Consider the following 19389-nt stretch of genomic DNA (forward strand, 5'->3'; position numbering starts at 1 on the left):
TAGAAAAGATGATGAGGTGGCTTGGCAGGCCAGATCTGGCTCATGGGCCATATTTTGCCCATGATTCCTGGAATTACAGGAAGGCAGGAGATGAGTGACGTGAGAAGTAGTATAATAAATCTGCCAGCCTTTGTATAGCTGGTTTTTTAGTTTACTTTCTTAGGCCATTCCAGCCAGTTAAAACATGCTTTAGTGCATATTTGCCTGCATAGTAAATGCTCAGTTCAGAACACCTGGTAGTCCCCACTCAGGAGAGGCGCAGAACTGGAGTAGAAAGGAGATTTGCAACTGAGGAAAGAGCTGCAATACACTGATAGAGCAGGGTTGGAGAGAAGCTTGCAAAGCATTTTCTTGTGCCATTCCTTCCTTTCCTCTGAATCTTTTTATTGCTTGCACCTAGCATCTTATCCCCTGCCCATGCCCCCTCACAAGTTTATATACAGCAAAGACTGTAGTAGTTTGCCTTGTGGTAGCTTCTGGAGGCCCCAACCAACCTATAGGTTTGTCTACGCTACTGGCCAGATAACGGGCAGTAATCAGTCCAGTGAGGAGTGATTTATCAAGTGTAATAAAGATGTGATAAATCAATTGCTGATCACTCTCCACATTGACTCCGGTACTCCACCTCAGTGAGTAGGAGTCAATGGGCAAGGATCTGTCAACGCACCTCAGTGAAGACACTGCAGTAAGTAGATTCAAGTATGTCAACTTCAGGTATGCTAATCACATAGCTGAAATTGCATAATTTGGATCAATCTCCCCTAATAGTGTAGACTAGCTCTTGGTGCTCAAGATAAATAGTGCAAAAGATGTATAAATTAAAACATCATGAAATTCATGAAGCATCCAAAAGGTTTTATAATGATATAAAAACACATAGTCACTAGATATGTGGGGTTTTTTAATTAGGTGAGCTTTATTATTGTGCCTTAATAAGGAAATTGGAGGAAAAAAGCAAAACACTTAAAGTTGTTTGCTTGGTGTTTTAGTTGCTGTAGGGTGGCATATCTTTTCTTTGCTAGTGCTGGGAGAAGGCTTTCCTGGAGCATACAGACAGCATAGACTCATTCTCTGTTTGCTAATATTAAAATAAATTAGACTATGCGCTACAAAAGAGAACACAGGCTGTTCACATGGGGGGGTGGGGGCGGAGTTTGAATAAACCAGACCCTATCAGTGTTCTGTGGCTTGTTACCAGAAATAATGGTAACATTTCTTTCTTTTTCTGATCCATTGCAGGAAATCCAAGGGAAAACCAAATGGTAAAAAGCCAGCACCAGAAGAGAAGAAACTCTATCTAGAGCCAGAATACACAAAGTTGAGAATTACTGACTTTGAATTCAAGGAGCTAGTGATGTTGCCACGAGAAATAGACCTCAACGAGTGGCTAGCCAGCAATAGTAAGTAGTATGAACACAGCTAACAGCCTGATGCCCACATCCCAAAAGGGCATTTGTTTACATGTTCCTTTTTTTTTTTTACTGGTTTCAACACTAAGGGTACATCTACACAGCAGGCCTTAACTCGACATAAGCTATGCAAATTGACCTCTGTCAGTTGCGTAGCTTATTTCCAAATAGTTTATTTCAAAATTGGGAGCGTCTACACAGCACTTGTTTTGAAATAGAGCACTCTTACTCCGACTTCCCTTATTCCTCATACAGTGATGGTTACAGGAGTCGGAGTAAAAAGTTCTCCAGCTTGATTGTATTTTGACGTTATTTCAAAATAGATGCCTGCTGGGAGCTCACCCCGCTCCCACCACTGCCACAGAGAGGAGGAGGCAGGGCAGTGCTGCCCCTCCCCCCACAGGGAGGGGAACAGAGAGGGCGAGTATGCACACGCACCCCAGCTTTCCTAGCCCAGAGCACTTGGGAGGGTGGGCGCTTTGGGGCAGTAACACTCTGCTCCTAGTATGCCTACAGCAGGCGATCTGGGGGCGGAGTATACGTGGGGCCATGCCTAGCCGTTGGGAAGGCAGAGCCTTCCCCTGCCTAGAATACCAGGCGCCCATGCTGCCTCCACTCTGGCCAGGGCTATGCCTCCCTGCTACCGACCCAGCCCCTGAACCTGGCCAGCCAGGGCTTTCTCGTCCAGCAGTTTCCATGGTCCTGCCAGACCACAGATGTTGCCGGACCAGGGAGTCCTGGATTTTAGAGGTTCAACCTGTATTAAGACCTTTATAATGAGTATGTAATAGTTCTCTGCATTCATAGACCTACATACATTTAGGCCACTTTACCTGTTCATTTGTGAATTACCTGTCTGTGTTCTATTACATGATTTACATCTTGAAATTGAATTTTTCTTTTCTTTTCTTTTTTTTTCTTTCCAGCAACGACCTTCTTCCACCATATCAATTTACAGTATAGTACAATCTCAGAATTTTGTACAGGAGAGTCGTGTCAGACCATGGCAGTGTGCAATACGTAAGTGACAGCCATCATGTGCTCACTGCTTAGCCTGCTCCAAAGAGCCTCTAGAATTGGTGGGGATGGATGTGTGGGTTTTTGAGGGGGCTAGATAGGGAACTAAGGGAGGGTTTCCTTATGATCTGCTCAGGACACAATAAATTCAAACTCTTCCTAGGAACGGCGAGGGTGGGGGGGAGAACCCTGCTGATTCAGGAAAGGAGAGATGACCTCTTGGGAAAGCAACTTTGTGGCTTTGTAGAAGAGGAGTGGAAAGCAAAACTCTACAAAATGGGAAAGCTGATGGGAGTCCAGGAAGCAGGGACTCCCTCCCCATTCTAGCTGTTTCAGTCCCTGCCCCACTCTGATGAGTCCTATCCCTGCTTCACCACTTCCTAACCTCATTGCACCCTTTCCCCCCGAAGCCATATGACCTTTTTTATATCGCGAACCAGCAAACTCATTCACAAACTTTTGGCATACCGGCAACATTTTATTCACATATATATTATTCAGATAATGAATATGCAAATAAAATGTTGCCGGTACACTTAGCCCCAGCCCAGCCTTTTGTTCCCCAGTGCCTAACACCCTTGGACCTCCACCACTATGCCCCATGACTTTTGACCCTTTAACATCTGACCCCTACAGCCCATGCTAACACCCTCTTGCCCCGTGACTACACCCAACACCCACTTGTCCCCACCCCACCCCCACACTCCCCAGAGCAAGGCTGCCCCCACTGGGGGTTGGGAGTGTGGAGCCCCAACCAGACTGCCATGTTACCTGGGTGGGAAGGGGGAAACGTCTCCTGCTCCACTGCCTCAGCCCCGCACTACTGCCGGGCAAAATCAGCCACACTGAGCCCCGGCCAGGCTGGCCTCTTATCTGGAGAAGAGTGGGGAGCAGGGAGGGACTATCAAATAGTCGTGTAACCACTAATATTGGATGCGGTTATACAACTATTCGATTAATCACTATCTAGCCTCCCTAGACAGAATCTGAGAGCTCTAGCAGAGTCCTTCTGGCTTCTGCATTTGACTTGGACCCTGGTGAGTCTAATGCCAGCCCTGCTTGCTGAGTTATTTTGGCAGATCCCCTGAAACAGGTGCAGGAGGTCCCCCAGGCCCCCAGTTGAGAACTACTCTTCTAGTCTCTTTATTCTTGCAGTGGTCCTGGCCATCAGAGGAGCAGGTCTCAAGAGCTCTGCTTGATGGCAGAGGGAGTGTAGTAGCTAAAGCCACTATGACACAAATGAAGAAATAGGGCATACAAATTTTGGTGTGGATGTGTTAGTCTGATGCAGTGCGTTTGAAATGATTTCTCCCTAAGCTGCAACTTACCCCCTCCCCTTTTTCCCCTCCCCCCCCCCAAAGTGGGAGAGGGAGTTGCTTGTGTATGAGCTGTGAGAAGAAATGAGAGGAGAAAATTTAAAAACCCTCCATCCCTGTCACACCTCTGACTGACTTTTAATGGATTTTTTTAGCACTAAAAGCTTGATAGCACACTCTCAGTGAGGGAAGCGGCATGTCAGTGGAGCCTGTAACTTCTGAGTATTGATAGATGAGATTCCAAACTGATGAAGAGAGAGATCTACTGCATCTGGTCCCTCAAAGCTACTAGCCAGAAAGCACTCCACAGCTGATAGAAAGTGGCAAAAGGAAGTGAATGCAGATCAAGAGGAAGTTATTGGTAGGGTGCTATAGTTGATTATTGCAGGGCTAAGGACTGATATTAGCATGCCTGATGTTCTCACTTCTCCTTCATTGCTGAGGGAAACAGACAGGGGGGAGTAGCTGCATAGCTTAGGGCAGGGGTGGGAACCTCAGACCCAGGAAACAGATGCGGTCCCTGGCTTGTCTGGATTCAGATTTGGCCTCTGTGGCTCAGGGTTCCCCCCAGCATCTGTGAGACTGTACTGGCACTATAGCCCCCCTTATGGCCCCACCACAGGGCTGAAGCACACAAAATCTACTAGGCTGCCCCCCCAGTCTCTGGTGTTCCAGGGGAACGTGGAGAGTGTCTTCTCAGTGGGAGCCATGACAGTGAGGGTTGGTTTGGGGATTTTTTGCTTCTCACTTGTGTGCGGCCCCTGACTGAAAGTTTCCTGACTTCTGGCTAAGAGGGAACTCTATGGGTGGGGCAGGGTGCTTACTGCTTATGTTTTGTGGGAATTTTAGTATAGACGGTGTCCCTGGGCTCCAAAGGAACCACATCCTTGTGTAATATCTGAACTGAACCATTACCTTGATTTTTAGGAGTGTTCCATAATTATACTGTATTCCTGCAAATTCTAAGTTTTCATTTAAAAAAAAAAATTCTCTCTCTGCAACAAAACTGTCCCTGACTATGTAAATTGGTCCTGCTGCTGACTTTGGACAAATTTTTAAAAGGTCCCTAAGTGTCTAAGTGCCTAAAAGCCACCTTTATGCTGGACTAGTGTCCAAACAGGCAGCTATTCTGGAATAGCTGATTTTACTAGAGCTATACTGGTCAATTTCCCCATGTAGGCAAGGCCTAAACCCAATTGACTTCCAGTGGGAATTCATCTACAATCATTTAGGCTGTTTTAACAATTCTATCCTTTGTTTCCTTGCATTCTGCCTGCTAGTTTAAATCTCCTAGTTCTGTCCACATGAAATCCCAGGTACTCTCTCGCCTCAGGCTGTTTTCCGTTTGCATTCAGGCATGCTGCTATTTCCTTTATCCTAAAGAAGCCTTGACATGAAGTAACTCGTAGTAGATTTTCTGTAACTTGAAATCTTTAAATCAAAATTTAAGGATACGAGTAACTCAGCCAGAGGTTACAGGCCTGTTGTGGGACTGGGTGGGTGAGTTTCTATGGCATGCGATGTGCAGACTAGATAATCATGATATTCCCTTCTCTTCTTAAAGTCTCTCTTTTTTAACAAGCCCTCTTAGTGATCTGCTTAGGTTTGGGGTTTTGATTTTTTTTTTTTTCTCCCAGCATTCATTCATTCATATTCTCCCTCTCTCTCTCTCTCTCTCTCTCTGACACACACACCTGACTTTTTTGCCTCGTCTACTCTACTGGAATTGCCATCATAAGTCATTAATGGCCCTGACCATTTATTTGTGTCTCCTGCTTCATAACCATTATCCTCTATCGTATGTGATAGCATCGGCTTCCTTTCTCTTCTTCAGACCTTCTTCCTTGGGTTTCAGGGCTGCCTGTCTTTGCTGGTTCTCCCTTTCCTTTTTGATTACTCCTTTGGCATTACCTGTCTTTTCTTCTTCCTCCCTGCCACTGTGAGTGCTCCTTAGACTTCTGTCTTTAGTACCCTCCTTTTCTTGTCTTCTGCCCACTTTCCATCACTTACTCCCATGGTGCATATCACCTTGCTGTGACTCAACTCCCCTTCCATCCAGGCTCAAGTCTCGCCCTCTGTCCAATCTCTCATTGCCAGATCAAAGGGTGCATGCGTGTAAGAGGGGCCACAGGGCTTTGCCCCAGTGTACCCTGTCAGAAGGTTCTGTCATATATGCCCTACAAAATCATCTCTCCCTGGCTTTAGAAGGGAACAGAATTTGGAATAGGACAGACCTTATCATAGTCTGGTACTGAATTCAATCAGGTGTATATGCACAGGGGCAGCCAAATTTTGACCCACTAGGTGGATGTTTCAGATGTGTGCAAGTGACTTACAAGCCTCAGTTCCCTTTTCAGAATTGACTTAGGACCATAACTTTCACTGACTTTTGAGAACAGGACTTAGGCTTCCAAGTAAATTTTTACATTGGCTTCAAGCGCTTTCCCTGCGTCCTTTTTGTCAGATGGGCTCTTTCTGTGCACTGTCCAAAGCAGGACTTTGCTCTCTCCCTGCCTGAGCTGGGTTCTTTGTGACTAACTCACTCTTTGGAATTCCTCCTTTGAATTTTAGTCTCTCTGTGGCTGTGGTGGTGAAGAATTGCACAGCTGCTTTTGAAAGCACAAACAAACCTTGATCACTCACTTACCAAGTGAAATCTGTAGCATGACCCCAAAGGTTTGTGTGTCCTCCTCACCTGGTCCCCACGATACATACAGTCTCTTTAACCCTGTCCACGTCCTACACAAATCAGAGCAGCATCAAGAGAATCTTCACACTTCAACATTATTCCCCTCTGGAGGGTTCAAACTCTGATTTTAAAATCAGGCCTGATCCCTCAGAATCCTTTGTGCTGTGAAGAGTACTTGGAGTTGCTCTCCATGGCTGTGGAGGATTTCTGCAGAATAGGCAAACCCTCTGCTGCTGTAAAGCTGGCATTGCCAGCTCTCCACAGCCACTCCTCCGTTTTGGCACGTGGGTCTTCCCAGGCAGAAAAGTGAAGCTAAAGCACAATGTGTTCCGCTGGCCCACAATTGCTGGAACTGCAAACCAGCATAAGTTAGCACCGACCTTGTGGCTGCCGTAACTTGAGCCAGGAGCTGATTTGCTCTCTAGCCGGTGACTTGTGCTCAGTGAAGCTGAGGATCCAACCCATTGTTGAAGAGAAGTGTGCTGGCAGTTTTTCAGGGAATAAAAGTGGTGGTGGGGAATACAGGTCCTTCTAGAGTACAAGATTGAGGGCACATAAAATGTGGGCCTTAGACACCTAGTATGGCTTTGCAGAGACTTGTTACTGCTGCTTTTCTGTTTGAACGTGTCAATAATGAATGCTGCTTTAGGGGATTCGGAACAAGATATGATTACTTTAGCACCATACAGTGAATAAGCTCAATAAACTAAAAAGCTATCTGCACAAGTCTTGAGAACTTCTTGCGAATTCACGAAAATCCTACCGTTTTTTTTCTAGTTTTCTCTTCTCTGATCGCTGAATGACACTGTGAGCTTACGTTGAAACTGCAGTTCTGTTGTGGAAAACAGGAGTAGTGAAGGTTGAAGGGGAAGTATTGCAGAAAGGGCTGCCAACCCTCCAGGATTATCCTGGAGTTTCCAGGAATTAAAGACGAGTCTTTATTTAAAGACTGTCATGTGATGAAATCTCCAGAAATCATCCAACCAAAGCTGGCCACCCTAATTGCAGAGCAGAACACAATAGCCACTAAGAGAATCTCTTGAGGTTTTCTTCTTCTGTTTAGCATTGGGGACATGAACAGCATCATTAGTGTTTCTAGAAAAGCATTGAGGACAGTGAAAACAAACTCACTTAATAGAACAAACCTAGAGAATGACTAAGGAATATGAATCCGAGTTTCTCAATGTGACCTTGGTCAAAATGCTTAATTTCTATGTTTCCCATTTGTAAAAATGAAGATACAGTAAAAGCTTTATCATCTGGCGCAGTGTTAACCAGAAAACTCTGTTACCTGGAGTTGCCCCCAGCTGATTAACAAAAGCTTGAATTTGAAAGAATGCTGGATCAGCTGCTGTCTCTGCTTCTGAGGTGAAAGCTTCCTCTTCCCCCAGAGTGGAGCCAGCAAGGGCTGCTTTATCTGGCACATTATCTACCCCTCTCTCCTACCATACCCCTCGAGTGTGGGATAGCAAAGCTTTCACTGTACTTCCTCTATCATCCCTTTGTTTAGGGTGTAGTTCTTATACATGTATCTGAAGAGACATACCCAAGCACTTAGAATGGTGGATCCCTGATTTTGGTTGGAGCCTTAGGTATTGCCATAATATAAATCAGTAATAAACACTTCACCTTTTAATGATTATAATTGTAACCCCCAATTGCACAACTACAAAAATGGGGCACAACTGATTAGGTGGTAGTATTGCTGACCAGGGTTAGTGGATCACAAATTAAATACAAGTCATCAATGTGAGGCAGTTGCAAGAAAGGCCGATATCATTCCTGGGGTGTATTAACAGCTGCATTGTATGTGAGACCCAGGAGGTAATTGTCCTCTGCACGGTGAGGTCTCAGCTGCAGTGCGGTGTCCAGTTCTAGGCAACACTCTCCTGAAGATATGAACAAATTGGAAGGAGTGCCAAGGAGAGCAGCAAACAGCGATAAAGGGGTTAGAAAATGTGACCTATCAGGAAAGGTTTAAAAAAAAAAACAGCAGTGTTTAGTCTTGAGAAAACTGGGGAGATGGTATTGTTTCCCCAATATGTTAGGGGTTGCTAGTAGGGATGCTAAAAAATGTTTAATACAGTAACTGCGTGTCCACTAAATATCTTAGTGGTTACAAACGCTGCAGGCTCTGCAGTTCAAAGCTTATCTTTATCTTGGAGAGCCTGCAGCAAAGCCACCCTGGGAGCAGGAACGCCAGCCTCTGTCGGCCCTGCTGCAGGGAAGTTACTTCCCCAGGTGCAGGCTGAGTGTAACCGATGAGCATCAGATTACCAGCTAAACCAGAGGTTTTCAAACTCTTTTTTTTCTCATAACCCAGTTGAAGGAAATTGTTGGTGCCCACGACCCAACGTAGTTTGACTAGAGTGTGGGCTCCTGTTGGGACTGAGGATGAGCATTTTGGGTTCTGGCTTTTGGGATATCAGGGCTGGGGCAGAAGGGACTTAACTTTGAGTGGCTCCTGGCCAGCGGTGCAGTGGGAGTGCTAAGGCAGTTTCCTGCCTCTCCTGGCACTGCAGACAGTGCTGCACCTCAGAAGCAGCCAGCAGCAGGTTCCTGGCCAGTGGGAGTGTGGAGCTAGTGCTCAGGGCAGGGGTAGTGCACAGAGCCCTGTGTGCTCTCTCTGCTTCTCTCCCGCCCTCAAATCTAGGAGCCAGGCCTACTACAGGCCACTTCTGTGACACAGCGCAATCCGCAGTGCCAAGACAGGCAGGTAGCTGCCTTACACCCCACCCCCCCACCACTAGTCACCCTGCGGCAACCCGGACCTGACATTCTGCCACCCAGTACGGGGTCCCAACCCGTAGTTTGAAAACCACTCGGTGAAATGGTTAATCACTTACAATCTAACATCCCTGGTTGCCACAGAGATTGGTGATCAATTGTCCTCTTTGTCCCCAAAGGACAGTACAGGAAAGAATGGGCTTAATCTACCATAGGAGAGAGTTTTAGGTAAGATCTTCACTAGTTATGAGGGGAGTTAACACTGGAATGGGCTTCCAAGGGAGCTTGTGGAATCCCTGTCTCTTCAGGTTAAGAAAAAGTTAGACAAACACCTGTCTGGGGTGGTCTAGGTATATTTTATCCTGCCTGGTGCAGGGAACTGAACTACACAATCCTTCGAGGTCTCTGCCAGCCCTACACTACAATGGTTCTACTCATTCTGTTGGTGGGAGGGAGCTGGTACCTCAGTTACAAACTGATCTGTCAACCACACGCCTCATTTGAAACTGGCAGTAGCAGACATACAGATGAAGCTAATACAGGATACGCTGTGTTAAATGTAAATTACAAGTTGAACCTCTCTAGTCTGGTGCCAGACCAGAGAATTTGCCAGACCGGGGAGGTCAATCTTGTCTAGCAGCATTGCCAACACTTCCACTGCTTACTGGGCTCTTGGAAGATATTTAGGGGTAAACTAGAGCTAAATAACAGCACAGAACACTGAGAGCCAGGACTGGCCACTGAATAAACAAATGTTATTGGACTGTGGATAAACTTGGTCACACCCATGATAAGTGGACATCTGGCTAACTAAAATCATGCTGGGCCACGGATTTTGCAGGACTAGAGAGGTTCAATCTGTACCAAAAAAAGGGAAGTAGCATTTTTCTTCTGCATAATAAAATTTCAAAGCTATATTAACTCTGTGTAGTGTTAAACTTTTGAAAGATCAATGACGTTTTGTTCCGAGTTATGAACAGCCTCCATTCCCAAAGTGTTCAGCTGCTTCCCCCGCCCCCACCACCCACCCCATATAGGGCCCGATAACACACAGGGGCTGTAGTGCATGCAGCCCAGGGCCCCAAGTGAAGGAAGCCCCTGCAAAAAGGACTCCAGGCTGCCTAAAGCAAAAAGATCTGGACTTTTGGCAGCCCAAAGATTTCCCCCCCCCCCCCCCCCGCCCAGGGGCCCCCTTAGCCTGGGATCTTGAGCTGCCTGCACTACAGTCCTTTTCTGAACATGGAGGGTAAGTGATGTACTCAAGGCCTCCGAATGTGTCACTGTCAAGGTTGGGAGCAGAACTGAGAGCCTGTTTTAACCGTGCTGCTTCCCACCACTATTGCTAGCCCTTGTCTGTAGATTTTTCCTGTTTGGTGGTGGTGGGGGACCACTTGAGTGAGGCAGATCTTCATTCTGTGCTTGACTTAGAGAAAACTTGCCTTCGCTAGTTGTCCGTGTTGCTGGTATCGCTGATAGCACTGAGTGAGACTCTGAATGGTAAATGCTGCTGTTCTGTTTTCACAAGGGAGACAGCGTCAAGATTTCCTATCTAGGAAAATATCGTGGAAGGAGTGGCTAATAGGAATCCATGGCCTGTACTTCCGTAGTGTTATTGGCTCACTTAAAAGCCAAAACAGCTGGAAAAAATGTGTTTTGTCTCATGCCAGGCACTGGGTCTTGGAGTAAGTTTGTGATCAAGATGTATCCGATAAGCGTCCTTTTTAAAGGAAAAAACAGATTGCTGCTGCTGCTGCTGTGCTTACAGTTCAGTTAGAACTTCCAGCTGCTTGGCCCCAAGCCTGTGCTTGTGTGACCTGTACTTGTGTGCTGTAAATTGAACTGAGGGTCTTCCATGTAACACGCAACACTGGCAATTCTTTCCACAGACAGTACTACTGGTATGATGAGCGGGGAAAGAAGATAAAGTGCACAGCTCCCCAGTATGTCGACTTTGTCATGAGTTCAGTGCAGAAGCTAGTGACAGATGAGGACGTCTTTCCTACCAAATACGGTATGTTTACTCCTGGGGGGAAGGTCGCCCGGTCTACATCGGTGAAAGGGGCTAGGGTTGGACTGTTCCATCATCCAGAAGTTAAAAATGGGGCCCTAGTGGTGAAGTGCACTGTGTCCATGCTGTCTCTTCTGAATTAGGGATGTAAGCGAATAGTCAAGTCACTACTCGACAACTTACTCCTCTCCCCCCTCCGCCTTTCTGCCTCTATTAGCAGGAGCCAGTGCTTCCAGGGTCTGGATTAAAAGCCTGTTCACACTCCCTACCCCCCCAAGCACCGTCTCTGCAGTGCGGGGGAGGAGGCAGGGGAAGCAGAGGTGCAGTAGTCCGGAACCTGGTGGCTCATACCGGGTCTTGGACCTACTCCTGCTGCGGCTCTGCAGTTTAAATATAGTAAGGAGCCAGGCTGCTACTACATTTAAACTGCAGAGCCACAGCGGGGCCCCTTAGCAACTAGTCGTGTACTTGATACAATTTGTATCGACTATACGATTAGTCAGTTACCCGCTTCTTTACATCCTTATTCTGAGTTGATTACTCGGAATTTGCTCATTTTTTCTTTCTGGGCTGAAATTTTGCATTTGATCTAAAGCCACCTAATGTCATCTGACAGCTTTCATAATAATGAAAGCCAGACATCTGGTCTGGGCTGCACCTAAATACTGGGTTCATGTTAGGAGCTGGGGTGGAAATAAAAAATCATCCCAATATTTGTGCCATCAAATAGCAGTTGTGCCCTGTATTGTGCTTGGTGTGTGTGCACACTTCTAGTTCTGCATGTGCATCATGGAGTCCAACAGGCTGAGCAGAGCCAGCCGAGGACTATAGCAACCTGAGCAGGCAAATCTTGGTTTGATGCTATTAATAACAGAGAAGTCTGTTAAAGGGAAAAGATTTTTCCATTTTGGGCTATGTACATAAGTTTGGCCATGGCACTCGGGTGCATATCCATGGGGCAGTATGCAACCGAAGTTGAGTTTGTTGAGACATGTTTTGTAGCAGGGCATACCCTACTGCAGGGTGGCATCAGGCCATTAAAAATCCTTTTGTCCAGCAACCTAGACTAAGGAATCCTAATATCGTGAGTCTAAATCCATGCCTTTAGGTTATGTACTGCACACTAAAACGTGCAATGCACAGCTCTCTAGAGGATGCTCTATGTACTGTGCACACACCTGGGCTTAGACTTGTGATATTTGGTGACAGGTATGGAACTTTTTTCAGCTCCCCAGCATGGGTGTTCTCGCTGCCATATCTGTGCCCGGATGTGTGGACTGAAAAATTGGGGAGGTGGAGCGAAGCAGGAGGGTGGGAAGGCAGATAAGGAGTTGTCTGCCAGGTTTCAGACCCTCAAAGTAATGAATGTGGGGGGTTAGTCGCTTCTTGATAAACTTGCAAGAGTTGGCAGCCCTTTTTAATTTGGAAGAGGAATCAGGAATGGCACTTTTGACTGATGGATCTCCACCCAGTTAAATCCTGCATCTCCATTACTGCTTCTAAGATCCTGTCCTAAAAAGAAGTTGCACCTGTCTGCATTTTGGCGGGGACAAATGCTTTCCTTAGGCTGAAAGAATGGATTTGAGGTGTGTCTGAGGTTTCCCTTCTCTCCTCTTCACAGGCAAAGAATTCCCCAACTCCTTTGAGTCCTTAGTGAAGAAGATTTGCAAGTACCTTTTCCATGTGCTGGCCCACATCTACTCCTCACACTTTAAGGAGACTTTGGCACTGGAGCTGCATGGACACTTGAATACACTCTACATACACTTCATCCTATTCATCAGGGAGTTCAACCTGGTGGACCCTAAAGAAACCACCATCATGGATGACCTCACAGAGATCCTCTGTAGCAGCAGCGGCAGTGGGAGCAGTAGTAATGGGAGTGGCAACAGCAGCGCAGGAGCACAGAACCATGTGAAGGAGAGATGAGCCTTCCTATGGAGCAAAACTAACATTAACAAAAAAAACAATATTCTATATTCTGAGTGTGTGTATGTATATGTGCATATGTATATATGTATACAGACACACACAGCTGAAAGTTTAAGAAATTATGCTGCCACCGCAGGACGTGTATGGGACTGTACGGAGCTTTTGTTAATGCACCATCTGGTGGGAAGTTGCACCAATCCTATTTTATTGTTTTCCTCCTGCTCCTTCTTTCTTTTCCCCGTCAGATGGCTGACAAGTGCTGTTTTTAGAGAAGAACCATGTTTTCGAGTTGGGCTGCTGGTTTTTTTGTTTTGTTTTGTTTTTTGGGGTTGTGTTGAGTGCAAGCCCTTCTGTCTTTCTAGGATGGTGGTATTGCCATTTTAAAATATATATATTATGTTATAAAAAGTGACTTTTACTTTGAAGTGGCTTAAATGCAGATTGTTTTGGGGTTTGATTATTTTTTTGGTTGGTTTTTACATAGACTCCCCTCCCAATTTCACATAGAGTCCCCAGTCAATTACATCTTGCCCTTCGCTGGCTTGGAACAGGAAGATGAGAGGCCTGGCTTGAGTGCAGTATCAGTAGAGGCTTGCTGCAAATGTAGAGGATGTGGTTCTTCATCTGTCTATGAACCTTCCAGGGGATCCATAAGCCTTTCTGCTTGTTGCTCCGACAAAACATACGTACTCGTTTCTCTGCCCTTTCCCTCCCAGCACCCATCTGAGAATAATCGCAGTGAGATTCCCGAGGGTCTGAAATCTGCGTGTAAAAGCCACCACCATTTATTTCCTTTCCGTGGAAAACGGGGCCGGGGGGTGAAGGGTGCACAGAGTCAGTCACTGGCTGTGATAGAGAGATGGCTGTTGGCATAAAATTATATTGTTGGCTTATTTTTAGTTCATCTGTTCAATAATAATAAAATAATTTCTATCCAGCACGAGTCTTATCTTTGTCTGGAGCGACACCCCTCACGACAGGTTTCCTTCAAGGGTGCAGAGGTTGTTTACCGGGTGATCACAGGGAGAATGGTTAGCCTGGGTGACTCTCGGTCGTCTGAGTTTGAAAGGATGTCAACCAACTTTTTTTTTTTTTTTTTTTAAAGAACCTGTTTTTATTTTCCAAACCATAAACTGCATTTTGTTCACATTATGCATTGCTCTCGTAATAGAAATAAGTGCATACAGAGGGGGCCGCAGGCTAGGGATGTGAAAGGTTAACCAGCTAACTGGTAAGCACCCTCCTAAAGGAGTAATGCTCACTGGTTCTGGTTAACTGCAGGAGTTGCTCTGGCCGGCCAATCCATGGAGGGCCCAGCCCCACCCCAATCCTCCAGCCAGAGGTTACATGTTGGCTCCCTGGAAGCAGAGCTGGCAGGAGCTGCAGGCCTCGCTCCTGGGGAGCCAGCTACAGAGCATGCAGTGAAGCTGCCTCTCCAGGAGCGGGGCTGACAGCTCTTGCCAGCTCCGCAACCTTGGAAGGGGCTTTGCTGTGGCAGCAAAGCCTCCTCCCCAGATGTAGTGCCAGCAGGGGTTGGGGGCCCTGCTCAAAGGGAGTTTTTGCTGCAGGTATCGGTGTAACCACTGAGATTTTCAGTGATTACATGGTTACCTAGTTAGTGGACTTTTTACGTCCCTACCACAGGTTGCTAGGCCCTATACAAACAGGTTTGTGCAGTTCTTGTGTGGAACAGCTTATAGGGATGTTAGCTATCGTTGAACTGAATAATCGTTTAACTGCACCAAATCTTATTGGTTACACAAGTATTTGATAGTCCCCGGGGCGGAGGCAGCAGCCAGTGCACTCCTGGCCTCACTACCAGGGAACCCCCTACCATCCTGCTCTGCTGCCTCTGTATCAGAGGCAGCAGTACATGGTGGCAGCAGCAGCCTCTGTCCACAAGGGGCCTGAGCTCCCTGTGGACAGGGGCTGAGGTGGCACTGCAAAACTCCTGCCTTCCCTTCCCCCTCCCTGCTGCCTGTGTGGGAAGGAAGCAAGGGTGGGAGGCAGAGAGCTCTGTGGGAGCCAATACTTGTGGGGAGCTGGCTTAAAAGCTGGCTGCCCATGAAAACTGGCTCCCACCCTCTCACTCCCTGCTGCCTCTAAAACAGAGGCAGCAAGGTGGGGGGAGTGCGTGTAGTCATTAGGATGAACTGATAAGCCCCGCCTTATTGGTTAATGGTTTATATGACTGTACGCTAACATCCCTAACCACTTATAATGTCAGACGTAACAAGGAGGACGGGGGAAAGAGATGCACACCGTTGTGTAAGCTTTCCATGCACCTTTGCACTTTCATCCCCAGTTTGCACATTGTTTCTTTCTAATTACATACATGATTTCTCACCTGTTGCTTGGCTTATTTCTTGCTGGCACTGTGGCAGAAGACTTGAGACCTTATTGATCAGTGCAGGGAAGATGTCCGCTTAAGATGTACACAAGTCTGTACCCTAACAAGGCTGTAGTAAGCTGTTGTTTTGTATATACTCTCTTATTTGGACCCTATTGTACAACACCAGAGCAGATATTTGTCCAATAATTGCTTACCTCAAGGGACATTCAGGCTCTGATTGGGTGCCTTGTCAAAGCAGTGGCCATTTTGAGACTTTGAAGTGAAGGTAAGTTAACTCTGGGGGGGCTGATCTATTTGTGCTATCTTATTTCCTTGAGCATAAAGTTTTTATCATCCAGTATACTGGACAGCTCTATATTCAGAAATACCACTGCTATATTTCCCACAATGCCTGCTCAAGTTCAGAGACAGAAGACTTGTGACTGTTCTTAATTTAAAGGGGAAACCTCTTCCCTGATGGAAATTTCATTGCACAGTACCCTGCCTATGGTAAGTCAAGGGGAGACCTCTGCTATGAATCATATTAGCATTGGACAGTTACTTCCAGCCTGTACGCTGGTTTAGTAGGACACAAAGCTACTAAATAAATAAATTCCTAACATAGCCTAACTTTTGTAAAGTCACTAAGTATCTATGCATATGCCTCTGATGTCACCTAGCCCCACTTAAACCCGCCCCCCAAAAAATTCTTCCCATTGAAACAGGTGACTAAACAGTGTTAAATGTAACACATTCTTCAGTTGCTGTCTCTGGAAGGAGAGGAGCAGTACTAAGTACGTAAGTGAGAGCTAAGAATTCATGAATTTTCATCCTGGCTGCACCGTAACCTCTAGGCAAGATAGCTAGGGCCAACTTCCCATAAGTAAATCGTAATTTTGGGTGCTGCCATTTTTGAGAGTTCAACATGAGACACTCCTTATAAGGGACTGGTTTTTAGAACATGCACATCCAGCTTCTGACAATCGGAGCCCATGAAAGTGTTGAGTTGGGCACCCTACAGCCTAGTGGGTTTTGAATATGTTGGTGCTAGAGCCCAGTTCTGCATTCATGAAAGGCAGGGCAAAGTTTCTGTTGACTTCATGGGTACTGGACTTTAACCATTCTGCTTGTATTTATCTGCATCTCGCATGGGACTGAATTTCTCTTACCCTACAGTGCTTGTAAGACACCAGTGCAAGCTCATGCAGACGTTTACCTTAATTTAAAAGCACCTTCTGTGGTAAGTCAATTCTTTACCACCTTAAAGCATAATTAAACAAAACTCTTCTGTGTGCTAAGGCCCACAGCCCTTTTGGACTGAGACATGCCCTTTCAGCTGTAGGTTGGGGCCGAATCAGACCAGTCAGGCACTGCCGGTAAGCATCTCACTTCTGAAGTGCCTGTTCATTTTATCTATCTCCCCAGCAAGTCAGCCACACCTCCTGCCTGTAGTGGTTTACGGAGGAGACTTTCAAAGTTCTCCCTAGCAATATTTTGGTCTCTGCCTTTTGATGACTTTGTCCTCAGTTCCAGCTGCCCTTTTCTGGGGCATGTGCTGCTTCAGGGAGAGAGCTAAAGAAGAAAAGCCAGAGTCAAAAGACAGACCTGTCTCTCTGAGGGGAGCCCAACCAGCTCCGGGATCAGGCTGCTCTTCCCAGGAAAGTAGCCAGACAAGACAGGAAAAACTGTCCCTAGGCATGTGCAGACCATTTCCGTGTCAGATGGAAGTTCTAGCCTAAGGCCATGGCCAGAGGTAGCAGTGAGCTCATAAGGAGCTTTCTCAAACAGCTCACTCTGTGCCTGCTGTCACCTCTTTTGTGCTTCCAGCTGATCCCTAGTGAGATGCCAGGGCTGGGACCTCAACAGCCCAAGTGGATTCCATGCACAAGAGAAGGCAGAGGGATTGTAAGTAGACCCTGATGACTCCAGCCAGTAAATCATTGAGAAGCCCATGCACAGAGGGGGAGGGGAGATTAGGCTCTTTGAGGACAGGATAATGGCTAGTCAGGGGTTGGTCCTGCTGTTAGCAGGGGGTTGCACTCTAAGACCTCCTGAGGTCTCTTCCAATTCTGTTTCTATGATTTGAAATACTTTTTAGACCATTCTTCAGGGAGATGCTCCCAAAGAGGAGCTAACAATGAATAAAATCAGTATTTGGTGTCCAGCTCCCCTCCTCAACTTCATAGAGTACCGCATGGCTGGAGAAAACACCCACGCCAGGGCTAGGTACTGATTCCGCTCGGCATGCACGCTAGGGATGTTAGTGCATATATTCAGGTAAACTTGGCTGAAAATGTCCATGGTTACATATTTACATGTGGAATGAGAGGAGGTGGCTCCCTGAGAGCTGGTGCATGCGGGTAGCCAGCTTTTAAGCCAGCTCCCACACATACAGAGGCAGTGGCACAGGGGGTGGGGCAGGCAGTTACCCAGGAGCCGGTGTTCATGGAGAGCTGATCTAAAAGCTTGCTCCTACTTGCCCCTGCCCACCATGCTGCTGCCGCTGTATCCTAGGCAGCAGCAGGAGGGATTGAGGGGGGTGCTGCTTGTAACCGTGCACATTAACCGATGAGCCCAGGCTCATCGATGAACCATGTACACGTTTACACTGTCACATCCCTAATGCGCACACCTGAAAAACGGGACTCCTTAGGAAAGAAGGCAGGTGGGCCCAAACTCGAGTTAGGGGGATTGAATAATATATACATTAAAACAAATTCTATGTCCTCTTCCCACCACCACGCCACACACAGGTTTTTAACCCCACCAGGCAAAGGACTGTGAAACCACACTTGGCAGATCTGCAGCCAGACAAGCCACGCTAGAGCACAAGACACTCTTTCTGCTCACTGTGAAGAAGGAAGAAAAGAATTTTCTACTGCACCTAAGTGGCAGGGAACGTGGGGAGCTGTGCTTCCCTGCTGCAGGGAGTCACTGTTCCTGGGTATGCAGGTTAATACCCTCAGCTTCCGTTGCAGAAGCCATGCTCCATTCCACCTGGCCAGGGTGAGCTAAGACGGGGAGCAGTCCAGCTATGAAAGAACAGAGAATGGGGCGGCTTTTCCTCCCTCCCCATTTCTTTCTAGGGGTGTTAAACAGTGGCTAGTTTAACCACGTAACCGTGGCGCAGGCTCTGCGGTATAAAGTGGGGGCAGGCAGAATCTGGTCCATGGGCCAAATCTGGCCCACCGAGCTACTGGATCCAGCCGGGCACACTAATCAGAGAAGCTCTGATTGCTGCAAAGTGTGGGGGCGGGAGGGAGCAGCTTTGCACACTGCCCTTACCTCCAGCACAATCTTGCAGTTCCCTTTGGCCTGTTTCTGGCCAATGGGAGCTGCCTGTTTGCAGAACTGGCAGCACACATGGTGCCCCTCCCCTTTCAGGCTCACAGTGTACAGAGCAGCCCACATGGACACACAGCTGCTTTGAGCAGCATGCAGGGACATGGAAGGCAGGGACTCTGGCTGAGGAACCTGCTAAGCAGGACTGCTGGCTGGGAGCCACCCAAGTAAGCACCTCCCAGCCAGAGCCTGACGCTGAAACCCTCTGCCCCTCCTCCTGCATCCCAATTCCCTGCACTCCTGCCACAGGTCCCAATCTCCCCAGACCTTGCAATCCAATCCCTTACCCCTTGGTCACAGCCCTGGTCCCCACAACCCTCCTGTGCCCCTCCTCCAGGTCAGAATCCTTTCCTGCAGCCATATTCCCTCCCAGCCCCTGCACCCCCTTCAACACCCCAGTCTCCTGCCCCAAGTCACAGCCCCCTCCTTTCCCCAAACTTCCTCCCAGACCCCACAAGCCCCTCCTATACCCCAGTCCCTTACCCTAAGCTCCCCTTCTGCACCCAACCTCCATTGCAGACCCTGCATCTCCATTAATGACACAGAAGAGTGTGTAGCCCTTGACCATGGACAAACATTTTGGAGTGCTCCCTTCCACCATCAAAAATCATTGCCAA

At 47.2% G+C, this 19389-nt stretch overlaps 1 protein-coding gene across 8 annotated transcripts in view; it reads left to right on the forward strand.

Annotated features, from left to right (window-relative positions):
* Window positions 1-14035, forward strand: part of MOB2 (MOB kinase activator 2) — a 172902-nt gene extending 158867 nt beyond the window's left edge. For all 8 annotated transcript variants that reach the window (XM_075928198.1, XM_075928199.1, XM_075928202.1 and 5 more), the window contains 4 exons: window positions 1240-1400; window positions 2336-2429; window positions 11045-11169; window positions 12788-14035. In XM_075928198.1, coding sequence (XP_075784313.1) covers window positions 1240-1400; window positions 2336-2429; window positions 11045-11169; window positions 12788-13095 — 688 coding nt within the window. In that variant the 3' untranslated portion in view covers window positions 13096-14035. The remainder of the gene's footprint in view (window positions 1-1239; window positions 1401-2335; window positions 2430-11044; window positions 11170-12787) is intronic.
* The last annotated feature ends 5354 nt before the right edge of the window (window positions 14036-19389 follow it).

Source organism: Pelodiscus sinensis, chromosome 4 (genome assembly GCF_049634645.1).
Source record: "Pelodiscus sinensis isolate JC-2024 chromosome 4, ASM4963464v1, whole genome shotgun sequence".
Classification (NCBI taxonomy): Eukaryota; Metazoa; Chordata; order Testudines; family Trionychidae; genus Pelodiscus; species Pelodiscus sinensis.